This window comes from Meles meles, chromosome 3, assembly GCF_922984935.1.
Source record: "Meles meles chromosome 3, mMelMel3.1 paternal haplotype, whole genome shotgun sequence".
In the NCBI taxonomy this organism is placed as follows: domain Eukaryota; kingdom Metazoa; phylum Chordata; class Mammalia; order Carnivora; family Mustelidae; genus Meles; species Meles meles.
Window position 1 is genome coordinate 111,805,373 of NC_060068.1, and position 12,655 is coordinate 111,818,027.

At 55.2% G+C, this 12,655-nt stretch overlaps 1 protein-coding gene across 3 annotated transcripts in view; it reads left to right on the forward strand.

The window, feature by feature from the left end:
• Positions 1–12,655, forward strand: part of FSTL4 (follistatin like 4) — a 672,404-nt gene that overhangs the window by 530,471 nt on the left and 129,278 nt on the right. For all 3 annotated transcript variants that reach the window (XM_046000921.1, XM_046000919.1, XM_046000920.1), the window contains 2 exons: positions 6,873–7,066; positions 10,521–10,644. In XM_046000921.1, coding sequence (XP_045856877.1) covers positions 6,873–7,066; positions 10,521–10,644 — 318 coding nt within the window. The remainder of the gene's footprint in view (positions 1–6,872; positions 7,067–10,520; positions 10,645–12,655) is intronic.

The window sequence follows — 12,655 nt, forward strand, 5'->3', positions numbered from 1 at the left end:
ACCCTGGCCTTGAGGGGCTTCCACTCCCGCGGGGCAGCCTAACAGTCAGCCGTGAATGGATAGGAACAGAGAGTGAGGCTGGACAGAGTGTAGCAATAGAGAAATGGGGGCAGCACACGGGGAAGCTCTTCACACAGGGCGGCCTGTTGGGGAAAGAGGCAGAAGGACTTGATGAAGGAACGGTGGGGGGTGAGGGAAGAAGAGAGGCAGCCAAGGCTGGCCCCTGCATCGCCCTCACCACTATCCCCTCCTCCCTGATGCCAGGTGTCTCCAGCCCACACCCTCACCTGCTTGCAGGTGCCTCCTATGTCTAGGACGGGCTTCCCTCGGGGGCCTTGGCCACACGGCCTGTCCCTCACTGTTCGTTAGAATCTGAGCTCCCCGCTGCCTGGGTGGTGTCTCTTCCCACCTCCCGCCCACATCACGCAGACTGGCTTCCCTTGAGTCTTTGGAGCCCCCAGCACTACCCACATCTGGATCGGGAAGATTCACCTGCCTCAGAGTGACGATGGTCCCTTCAAGGCCCCGGCCGGCAGGGGCACGGGCGGCTAATGGAATATTCACAGTGTCTCCCTTGCTTCCCTTTGTTCTGCACTAGAAAAGTGTTCCTTTGATGGACATTTAATTCCAGAGGCTGCTACCTGCTTCCTATCTCTCTTTGCTCAAAAAATTAAATGCGGATGTGCCCGTGCTCCAGCTATAATCTCCCTCGGCGGGGAGGGAGTGTGGCTGGAATGGGAGAACATTAGAATCTTCACAGAGGGACAATTATTGAAGGAACTAGATTAATGAGGTGTCATAACAACTTAGCTAGATCTGTGGCTGACCTTTCTCATGGAGAATGGGCTTGATAAATGTAGTTCATTACCAAGTTCTGACATGAAAATAGGATCACACTCTGGGCTCCTCAGCAGACTGATCAATATTTTATCTGCCAAAGCAGGCCTGGTCCGGGAGCAGGAGGAGCCCCCCACACCTGAACTGGCAGGAAGCCTGGGGCCAGGGCTCGGGGCCACCCCGGTGGCCACAACACAAAGAAGGCCCCCGGGCTGGCAGGAAAGTGGCTGGCCTTGGCCTGCTCATCTCTGTCAGGCTGACCGGGACATAAGCTTCCCTCCCCGAGGGGCCCCAGAGCAGGAGTGTCTGTGGGTGGTAGGAAAGGGGGGAGGAGATCTTCTGTCAGTGGCCACTTGCGCCAGGCCCTGGACATTGATGAAGGGGATAGTGACAAACGAGCCATGCCCCAGCTCCCTTGTGACGTCAGGCCTGCCTCATCCCAAGAACCCCTCAGGCCTGGCTGACTACATGGGCTTTGCAGAATCCTTTTACGTTTTCTTTCACGTCATGACCGTGGATGATAGTGAAAGATGATTACTGCCCCCATTCTGCGGGAGCAAGTGGACGTGGGAAGGGTGGGGGATGAACACCTTTCCTTGGGTCTCATAGCTAGCCGAGGCAGAACCAGATGGTCTCCTGACTTCCCGTCCAGTGCTCTGTCCAGCCTTGTGATGGCCATCATTGATGGGGTTGGCATCAGCAGCCAATGATGAAGTCACATGCAAGGTTGTTACAGGGTGGTCCTGTCGTCCTGGCTTCCTTAAGAGACAATCTGTCCTGGAGCCATTAAGACTCGCTTGTCACCCATATTCCCTGATTAACTCACTCAACAAGCATTTCACAGCTTAGTGCTGCACGTGTGACTGTCCGGTCCAGTTCCGCCTGCCTGAAACCTGCAGGGCCATGGGGGGTATATGACAGACGCTAACACCCCATCCAGATTCCCTCAGCCAACCCCCGAGGTTGTATGCGGCTTTGTGGGACAGCTGCCCATGACCCTGACCGGCAGCATCCAACCTCAGATCCCACATCTTCATCCTCAGGGCCCTGCAGGCCTCACGAGTGTGCTCAGTCCTCATGTGGGGAGTTCAGAAGCACAGAATGGGCTGGTGGGTAGTGCGCCTGACACAATCCTTGGCCAGCAAGGAACAGATGTTGGCGGAAGAGTGCCCCGCACCCTCACACCTGAGTGGAGCGGCTCGGAGGCCTGTTGGACACAGTCTCTTGAAGGTTCCATGGCACCAAGCTCCAGCCTCCCACAGTGTTATCCCACCCTTTGTTGGCTTTCCCCCACTCCAGTCTCATTCCCCTCTTCCTCCATGCATTTCTTTTTTTTTTTTTTTTAAAGATTTTATTTATTTATTTGACAGAGAGCGATCACAAGTAGGCAGAGAGGCAGGCAGAGAGAGAGGAGGAAGCAGGCTCCCTGTCGAGCAGAGAGCCCGATGCGGGGCTCGATCCCAGGACCCTGAGATCATGACCTGAGCTGAAGACAGAGGCTTTAACCCACTGAGCCACCCAGGCACCCCCCCTCCATGCATTTCTTAGGGTCATCTCCAAACATGCTACTCAGTCTAGGTCCTCGCCCCATGGGCTGCTCTGCGGGAGCCCAGATCCCAACCTAAGAGGACAGGCCTCACAAAAAGCTATCCGCACTGGGCTGAGAGTAGAGAGCCGGAGGCAGGGAGGCAGTCCTGTGTGTGCAAGGGGAGGAGCAAGGCTTCCCCACAGAGGGGGCTGAGCTGGGCCCTGAAGAAAGCAGAAAGAAGAGGAGGGGAGAAAGTCTGTGAGAAGGCCCCAAGACAGGTGTGCCTGGGCTGTGGTCAGAGCTCCGTGAGCTTATGGGTCTAGATGAGACCTCCCTGGAACTCTCCAAGCCTCATGATAGGCTTTGAGCCAGCCAAGGCCACCCTTATTGGTGACACAAACCTCTCTTTACCTGGAAACCACCAAGACTAAGAGGAAACATTTAAGTGACTTTCCCAGCATATGGAGAGAAATGTCTGTGGGCAAACTGTGTCCATCCCACTCGTGCATAGAACAGGTCCCCTCCATATCCCAGCTCAGCAGCCCCTGTTGAGCCGGCTCAGGCCCAGACCCCAACATTACATGCAAGCATCCTGCTCTCCAGAGTTCTCTCTGGAAGTCCCAGGAGCTGTGGATCAGTTAGTGAGGAAGTTGAATTCTACTCCAGGCTGAACTGCACAGGCCTTCATGCAGGGCTCCCAGGAAGGGCTGGCCTTTGCAATTCTCACCATCATCATAGTCAGCACACACGGGGACCTTGGGAGAGGGTTGGGGTCCCCAGACCTCTGCCACGCCACCTCCAGGGACCTTCCCTCCAAAGGGCCGAGGGTCTAGAGGGCCAAAGATAAAGCCTGGGCTCTGCCCTACTTCAGAGACAGATGATCCCTCTCACCCCCTGGGACCCAGGTCCACCCCAAATAGGGGCAGAGATGCTAGAAGCAGTGATGTCTCCTCAGGGGCCAGGAGAGTGAAGAATAAGCCCCATGGAGATTTGGGTGAAGAGCATTCCAGATGGAGGGGGCGTGAACACTGAGCCATGGGCAGGAGCATGCTCTGATGGCTGGTCTGTCCTTCCACATGACCACCTCTTCACATCCCCTGTGTGGGCTTGCTGGGTGGGGGTCAGAGACGACCGGGCTAAAGATAAGAACCCAACCCTGGGGTATTGACACTCTCTTGTCCAAGCTGGGCCAGGCCTCGGGCCCTGTGAGGCAGATGAGGGCCAGCCAGGGGCCCAGCATCCCTGGGGCAGAGAGCTCTGCTCCAGCCCATGCCAAGCACTGGGAGGGCTTTTCTTTCTTTATATTCATCTGTGCTTTCCAAACATTCTTTGATGGACACATATTTCTTTTCTATAAGACAACTGTTTCCAACTGACAGCAGCATGGACAGCCTTTAGCTGAAGGCCAGGCTAGCAGATCCACAAATGCCCATGGTTCCCCCTCGGGGAGCCCCTCCCGTCTGCTCCATGGTGACACCAGGGGACGGGAAGGCAAAAACACAACTGGAACTTGGTAAGCTGTCACTTTTAGGGGCCTTGCTGGGTGGCTCTGCATCCTGGAAACCAAGTCCCACCTCGGGTGGGGAGGTGGGGAGAGCTTGCCAGAGGACCGTCCTTGCTGGAGCTGGAAGCATCAAAGGGTCCCAGTGAGAGGGTTGGGACTTCAACTAAAATGGCCAACTCCGTGGGTGCTGAAATGCCACCATTGGGTATCTTCCCTCCGGTGTTCGTGGCTCCCCAGAGCCGAAGGGACACTAGAGGACCTAAGGAAGCCAGGCCAATGGCTTCATTATTTGAGGCTGAGATTCATGGAACATACAACTGCTTCTGGGACAAAGAAGGATTTAGGATTCCCTTCCAGTTCCCTTCCTGGTTCATCTCTGGTCCCATGCGCTCCAGGCATGGTGAGGGCCTTCAGTAAGGACAGAGGGACAAAGGAAATACCTGGCATCCCACCTCACCCCACAATTCCCTCTAGCCTTGTCTCATTCCCCCTCCACACCAGCTTTCTCCAGCCACTACGCTGCTTGCTTCTGCAGGTGTCCTCCCTGCTGTGTGGTCTTCCCGCCCTGTCCTTCATCCTTCGGGGCTTCTGCTGGACAGCCCTCCCCAAGGGAGGCTTCCTCCACCACAGCCTTGTGAGCTGCTCCTCTGGGGGCACCTCTGACATCCAGGACAGGGAGCTCCGTTGTGTCCCAGTGTGCCACCAGCATCAGGCACAGATCTGAAAGTAAATGGTGGCAAAGAGTAGAAGTGGCACAGCTGGTGTGGGCCTTGGCAGGGGCCAAGGCCAGGGGCCCAGAGAGCTGGCCCCTCCCCACCCCCTTCCTCCAGGTTGATCTCTAGACATGTGCATACCTTCCCGACCTGGAGCTGTGTGCTGGGCAGTGCTGGGGGCGGGGTGGGGGGGTTGGTGAGCGAGGAGCCTCTGAACTAATAGGAACTGTAGGGGTGGAAGCTGTGGAGCAGAGCAGAGCCTGGAGAGGTGGCAGCAGCCCGCCCGACGGACCCACCTCAGTGCCTTCCCTGGTCTGCCAGCGCGGGAGCCCTGCCTGGGCTGCGGGCAGCTCGCGGGAGGTCTGTGCTCCGTCCTGGTCTGAGGAAGGACACGCATCTGCCCATCCTACTAGGCTGCCCCTCCCTCAGGGAGCCCGGCTCTGCACAGTCCCCACGGGCCCTCCCATCGGAACCTCCCTCCCGAGCCATGCTGCTCCTGTATCGCATCCTGGCTTCTGCTCCGCTTGCCAGGACTGCCGTCCGGCCTGCTGGGAGCTGGGGGAAATACTGGGACAAACTCTTCTTCCCCTTACCCCAAACTGACTTTTATCCGGGCCCCAAGGAAGAAGAAAAAGCCAGCTGGCCACCACATCTCCCCCCCGGGGCACGAGTGGGTTTATCGGGGGACAAGGTCAATGTCTTCAACACTGCACCTCTATGGACGTACCAGCCAGGTTAGGATTATGGGAGAGCCATTCTTCTCAGCATGGAGACTCCCAGAGAGCAAATAAATTTGATTATATGGAACACAACAAATTGATTTTTTTCTAAATAAACATGTAGGAGAAAGTGGTAACAGACATCTGTTTCTGACGAGAATCAATTGATCCCAAATTAGAAGAAAATCTAGAAACACAAGGACAAGAAAAAGTGGTTGGGCCTCCCAGGCTTGTCTAGGGAGGGAGGGAGGGAGGAAGGGAGACAGACAGACAGACAGACTCCCCCACCAGACTTTCCCTACCAAGTAGCTTCCTTGTTTGTTGCTCCTCAGCAAATGCAGTTTTGGTAACCAGGAAAGAGAAAGTAGCTATCATTTTACAGGCCCTGACTCGGTGCTGAGCCAGCGCAGAGCCCTTTCTGAACGTATCTTATTTAACTCCCCCAAGAGCCCCATGGGGAGGGCCCTGTCATTCCCACCTCACAGATGAAATCACAAGACACCGTGTCCAAGGTGCACGTTCAGGCTGCAGCAAAGCCAGACTCCCACCCCGTGGACTCCCAAGCCGGTGCTCTCCAGCACTGCTTCCTCTTGACTCCCCAACACTTAGCTATTACCTGGTGCCCTCCAATGGTCTTGGAATGAAGGGGAAGAGCCCCAGACCCACCAGTCCCACCCCAGCCAGCAGCCCAGGGGCCTTCAGTGGGATGGGCACGAGGAGCCCATGTCTGTGCCCTGGGGTTCAGTGAAGCCAAGAGCCAAAAAGGCTCCCTCCCCCAGGAGGGTAGGGAGGAGGCCCTCGAAGGACCTCCCTGCCCTGCTGACAGCCCCACGGCCTCAGCCATGTGCTGAGCCCTAGATGGAGTTCACCCCAGTGGGCCCATCAGCAGCAAGGTCAACTACATCATGTCACAGGGCATCATGAGCCTCATTTGCCAAAACACCATGTGGTTCTGCAGCCGCCTGGCAAGCACGCCTGGGGAGAAAACGAAGAGTCCCAGGCTGCATGCTTTGGTTTCATTTCTTAAAGCTTCCTTTTGTTTTTTGGTCATAGAGTTGTGTACACATGTTTGTTTTGAAGTAATCCAGCTCTGGGAATGTACCTAATTAACTTAAGCAGGGCTTATTAGTCCTATTAACTCAAATTCCCTCATATCTGAGGCCAAGTGTTCCAAAACAGCCTTTAAGGTGGGATTAAGGCAAAGACGAGCAATTACAGAATGGAACTGGGGCCGGCTTTCCTAAAGCTACCGCGGCCCATGCAGCTCTGGGGTGTGTTCCCCCAGACCAGCCTCCCCGCTGCACCCAGCGGTTGCCCTGGGTCTGGCATGTAGTAGGTGCTCAGTAAAATACTGCGGGGCAAGCCAACTGGCTGCTCCCAGCTGTGTGTCCTGTGAAGCATGTGTTCTGTGTTTAGCAAATATCAGGCAGACGGACAGACAGGCCCCATTCCTCAGGTGCGCCCACACTGCCAACAGTAAACACCCGAGAACTCCCCACCAGCGGGGTAGAGAACATTCTCTCCCCACCAGCGGAGGAGCCTCACGGCAGTGACCTCCTCATCTCTTCCAGATGACCCGTGCACCATGGCCGAATATGGCCACCTGAAGAATGTCCTTCTGGCGCTCCAGGCCCACCGGCGGCAGCTCCCGGACAGGGACAACAGACAGGACCCTGCCTCCCAGAAGCGTCTGCTGGTGGAATCTCTATTCACAGACTTGGATGCCGACGGGGATGGCCGCCTCAGCAGCTCTGAGCTGGCGCAGGTGGGTCCAGCATGCACTGAACACTGAACTGGGGAGCTGTTCCATTCGGTGTGCAGAGAAGGAGAACCAGGGAGAGCCGTGTGAGCAGAATCCCTTGTAACTGTCTCTCTAAAGGATGCTAAGCAGGCCTCCCTCCTGCCAGGGCCACACGAGTCCGAGAGCTCGTGTTCAGTGCCTCTGAGAGTATCTTACAGACAAACCCATGTCAGTGTCTTCTTCCCAGCAATCACCTTCAGCCAATATTGACGAACAAGCTTCGACGCCCTCTCGGCTCGCTGGCAAAAGATGTACTTCCGAGGGGCTGGTCTCTGATGTTCTCATTAGAAAATAAGTCTCCTCTTCCTTGAGTCCTCTGCCTGCCTTAGCAGGACGTTGAAAGGAAACAGGAGCTGAGGGCTATCACTTGGGCAGCCCTGAGTCCTCTCCTTGAGGACCTGGCCATTCTGTAGGGTCCAGATAGCCAAAGCCCAACACCCAGCCCGCTTGCTGGCAGGAAGCCCTGCGTACCACCTCCCCACCCAAGCTGTGCTCTTCCATTTGAGCAGACTTGGGATTAGACCGGGTAGTCTGACTCCCTCCCCAAGCACAGCACACGTGTCCCTGTCTCCAGCTCAGGGGTGACACTGCAGCAGTGACCCTCTGCAGCAGAAAGTGAAGATGGTGGAGCCCGGGGCACCAGCCCCCTCCTGCTACAGGGAGGACCTGATAGGAGGCCGGCAGACAGGCAGGCCAGGGAGGCCAGGGAGGCCTGCCTTCCTGCTCCCACTCTGCTGGTCTCCCCCTTATGGCCTGGAGCCACCCCTAGGCAGGTGCCAGGATATGCAAGGAGGGGGAAGTCAGCTTCCCCAAGTAGGCTGGTGGGATGAGGGCAGCTCTTCCTCAGAGCCCATGGGATACCCACCCAAAGGATAGATACTATGGATGAGTCCCCATCTTTGATGCCACTTTAAAGACATCCTTCCTGGAGCATGGTGACCTGAGCAAAGCTGTGGCCAGGTCAGTAGGAAGGACACGGCTGGCGAGTGCCGTAGCGTTTACCGAGCATCCTCTATGTGTGTGGCAATCAGCGAGGCCCTTTACTTATGACATAAGAAACAGAAGAGTCCCTTACTGTGTAGTGTTATCACTAAGAATACAGACTTTCTGGTCAAGCTTCCTGAGTTCAAGCCCCACCTCTGGGGTTGACTAGCTAGTGGGTGTTGGGAGGCCACTTCACCTCGGTGCACCTCCATTTCTTGCCTGTGATGGTCCCAGGGTCAGTGGGCCAATTAAATGAAATAAGGCACTTGAGGTGTTCTGCACAGTGCCTGGGATGTGGCACACTCAGGAGGTGGGAACACTGGAGTCAAGACCACCATCCTTGTCTTTGTTGGTATCTCCCCCTCAACCCTTTTGGCCATCCTCTGCTGCAGGAGGCACTGCCGTTATCCTCACTGTGCAGATAATTTTAGGTGAGAAAAAAACTAAAGGCTCCAAGAAAGCACGAAACTTGCCCAAGTTGTGTTCATTGCCAAGAACGTGATGGTGCTCAGATAAGATGCCGAGAGCGGCGAGGGGGCAGATACAGAGGCACCTGCTCTCCTCACCGCACAGGGGTCTCCCTAGGGGAGAATGGCTCCCACCAGAAGTCTTCACCCTGTCCTCCCAAAATCTGTGACGCCAGAAAGTGCCCACAAGACCTGTGTACAGAGCAGTCACTTGGAGGTCTGGCCACGCAGGGACCCCCTCTCAAAGCCCTCTACTCCATCCAGCCCAGAGCCTGCTTTCAGAATGTGCACTGGGAACCACAGACCCTCGGGGTCTTCTCAACCACAAGTGGGTGACAGATGCCAGTGCATTGAGAGCCTGCCTCCCGGAGGCCACTGCCCACAGCGTTCCCAGGCACACACCATCCCAGCCCTGGTGGCCACCGTGCCACCATCTGCAGGCATACTTGGCTCCCAGCTATGGCGAAGACCCCAAGGAGCAGGGCCAGTCACCCACACATGACCCGTGCCATTCTGGGGAAAGCCCAGGCCCTGTCAGTTACGGTTACCTGAGAGAAGAACCATCTGGCAGGTCCCTGCACTAGAGGCTGTACAGGGAGCACCAAGAACAGGTGACTTTGGCTTGTCTGAGACAGAAGCACCTGTGGGCTCTTGCCACGCAGCTCCATGGAGCTCCCAGGTGGCCGACAGGTAGATCGTTCCTGGGCAAGTTGCTCTAACCTGACGGGGATCTGCCCAGAGGCACCTAAAGCCATTAACAAGCATGGTAATTGGGCTATGATTTCCTCTTTAAAATTTAATGTATTTAAAGTCCATTTCATAAGCCTGCCAAGCAGAGCCCAGCTAAAGGGGCCTTTCCCTGACACTGAATCAAAGGCGTCAAGGAAAAATGTGTTGGTCCTATGAAAAGTTAATCAATTTCCAATGCAGAAATAGACAAGGGGAAATTTCCATCTCCACAAGATTGATTTCTGGCGTTATGGTTGATCTCCCTTTTATTGAACACTTACTTGCTGGGTGAGGGGTCATTTTTTTTAATGTTATCACATTAAATTGCCTTTAACATAGCAGGCCAAGCTGAGACTGTTAAATAGAGAGAAAATTTTCCCCTCCTCCGCCAAAATGAAATGAAATAATTTCCTTCCTTCTGAGATTTTATTCTGAGCATTTTCTTTGTAAGAATTTAGCCCCAGACACCCAGCCTCTGGCTCCAACTGAGCAAAGATGCCTGGAATTTCCACATAGGGTCACCTTTTGACATGTGGCTGCACGTGCTGGGGAGACCACATCCAGAGAAAAGTTTGCAAGGGTGCACCCGTATCACCATGCCAGAATCCCATGGGCAGACGTTTATGGCCCTGGCAGATGGGTCAGGCAAAGGCAGGGAATGCAGGCCCAGTCAGTAGAAAGGCAGCTGCCCCTTGCTGACAGGAGGGGCACTGTGGTTCTGAGGTGCTGACCTGAGATCCAGAAGGGCTGGCTAGGGGCATGGGCAGGCATGCACTGATGCAGAAGTGACCTTTCCTTGGTTCCCACACTGAGCTCATCGGCTGTTTCTTTGCTGAGTTGATCTAATCAGGCCCCTTCTCTTCTCTGTTTCCCCAACTGTGGCATGAAGGGGTAGACCAGGGTCTTCAAGGATTGTGCCCAACTGAGAGCGTCTGGGGTCTGTCCGCCCAGACAGGGAGAAAACATACCTGAACACCCATCCCGACTCTGCCCCAACCACTGTGTGACCTTGGGGAAGTCCCTGCCCTCTCTGAGTTTCATCTCTAGAATGAGAAGGTCAGGACAGAGAAAACCAGAGAGCTTGGGGTCCTCCCCATGGCCCACAGAGCTACCACGGGAGCACTCACCCCTCCCTCAAGGGGCCACCGCAGGTCCTCTTGGCCTGAGCCACCTCCCAGCCAGGCCCATAGCCCTGTCCTTACTGCCTACTCTGGCCTCATCCCTTTCTTCCCCCACAGCACGTGCTGAAGGAGCAGGATCTGGTGGACGACTTCCCGGGGTGCTCACCCGGTGACCTCCTCCAATTCGATGACTACAACAGTGATGGCTCCCTGACCCTCCGTGAGCTCTATACAGCCTTCCGTAAGTCATTACCAGGGGTCTGGCTCTGGAGCCTGTCCTGGGTTGTCACCAGCCCTGGTTTCTTTTACACTTGAAAGCAGTTGAATTTGTTTTGCAACAAGCCTGAGCTTTAAGAACAAGGTGGAGGAGCATGGGTGGGAAGAGGGAGCGCTTGCTTCTGCTCTTTTTGGAGAAAGGGTCTTCTGGTTGTTGTCAGAGGAGGCTAGGACTGTGATATAGGTGTGCTTGGGGCTGGCTGGGGGGAGGGGAACTGCCTCCCACCCTGGATGGGGAGGGGTCTATGACTGCGCCTGGAGGAAGGGGCTTTAGGGGTTTTTCCAGGCTGCCACCTGACCGTGCTAAAAGTAGATCCTGCAGGAGGCTTCTGGAGTCTTGGCCAGGCAGGAGCAGGGAGCTTCAGCAATGACCTTATGTAGTTCAGCAGTGAGGAGAGGGGAGGTCGCCGCCAGGCCAAACCTGAGAGAGGAAGCCCCTTTATGTCAGAGAACACCTGCTTAAAGCAGGTGGTAAGTGCATCCTGCGTGAGGCACCGTCGGGTGCTGCTGGCAAGCTCCCCGCTCCTAACAGCAGGCCCTGGGATTTGGGGAGTAAGCGTGAAAGTGCCAGGGTGCACTGAAGACTCCTAGCCACAGCTCCTGGCATCCTGTCCCCCAATCCCAAACTTTATGTGGACTTTCACTTTCCAGAAAAACATTCCCGCTCCACGTTGACATCCCAGGCGTGGCGTTACTATGAACGTTCACCAGGCATGGAAAGGAGGCCTGGTGATTCACTGGCAGGAGGGGCTCTTGTGGTAGACGGCAGAGGTAGTCCCGTGCTGTGAGGAGAGAAAGGAGTATGGCTGTCCCCTGTGGGACGTGTCCGTGAGCTTGACACGGGGGTGCCTTTCTAGTTCCCAGCATCTCTGTGGCCGCGGCTCAAAGTCTAACCCCAATTACAGGGCTCTGCTGGGTGTACTGTGACGAGCCACGGTTCCCCGTCATCCTCCCCCCTGCCCACTCCTGACACTCATATCAACGTGTCCTAGTTCATAATGAGGTGTGAATGACTGGTAGGCTTCACTGGCTGGGGGAGGTGTTTGCTTTGTGGATAGAGTCATTTATGCCTTGAAATAAATCTCTGAATTTTAGGATGTGTGGCAGCATCAGCAGCTCCCTAGGCCCAGCTCACGAGAGCCAATTACTAGATTTTTCAGGAATTTTGCCGTTAAACAATTGAGAGCTTTAAACCAGCCATGGTGGGAGTATTTACACCACAGAAATTTATACCACATGAATGCTACAAAAGTGGGGGGAGCTTTTTTTTCCTCTGGGGATCCAGTTGCTAAGCACTGACCTGCCCATCACTGGACAAGTCCCTCCTCTCCTTAGCACCCCCTCCCGCAATATTCTCTCCACCTTCTCCAGACAGAGACCACCCCCCCCCGCCCCCGATGATCTAATCCCATAGAACAGGACCCAGAGAAGAGGAGAGGCCAGGGAGACAGGCCTCCAGGTCAGGAAAGCAGCAGCCGGTGTCCTGGGGAAGGCTCTGAGACATTCCCACCAACACTTTCTGGGCTCTGGCCCCTCAGCAAAAGAGCCTAGGAAAGAAAAGATCAGCGCATTTTCAGAGCCAGGGGCCAAGGCTTGATGTCAAGGACTTGGAGGTTGCACCAGGCATTGGTTCCTAGATGTCCCAGGATAACGTCACTAAGCAGAGCACAGCACTGCTCAGCTCCATCCTGGTTCCCAGAAGCCTCTGCTCCATGAGGTCTGCTCCTGGAATCAGGCAGGGCCAAATAAGAAACTACTGGCTTTACTCTGGAGGAAACGCAAGTGTCCTGGTTGCCCATGATGAGAGAGAAGGCCTCCCTGGGTCACCTAATGAAGGTCGTTATAAACATGAGCTACTACAGAGAGGCAGGAAGTCATCGCCTCACCTCTGGCTGTGCTCGGCCATGTGGGGTATATGTACCTCATTCCTGGATTATTATTTGAAAATCTTTATAATCATCATTTTTTAAAATTAG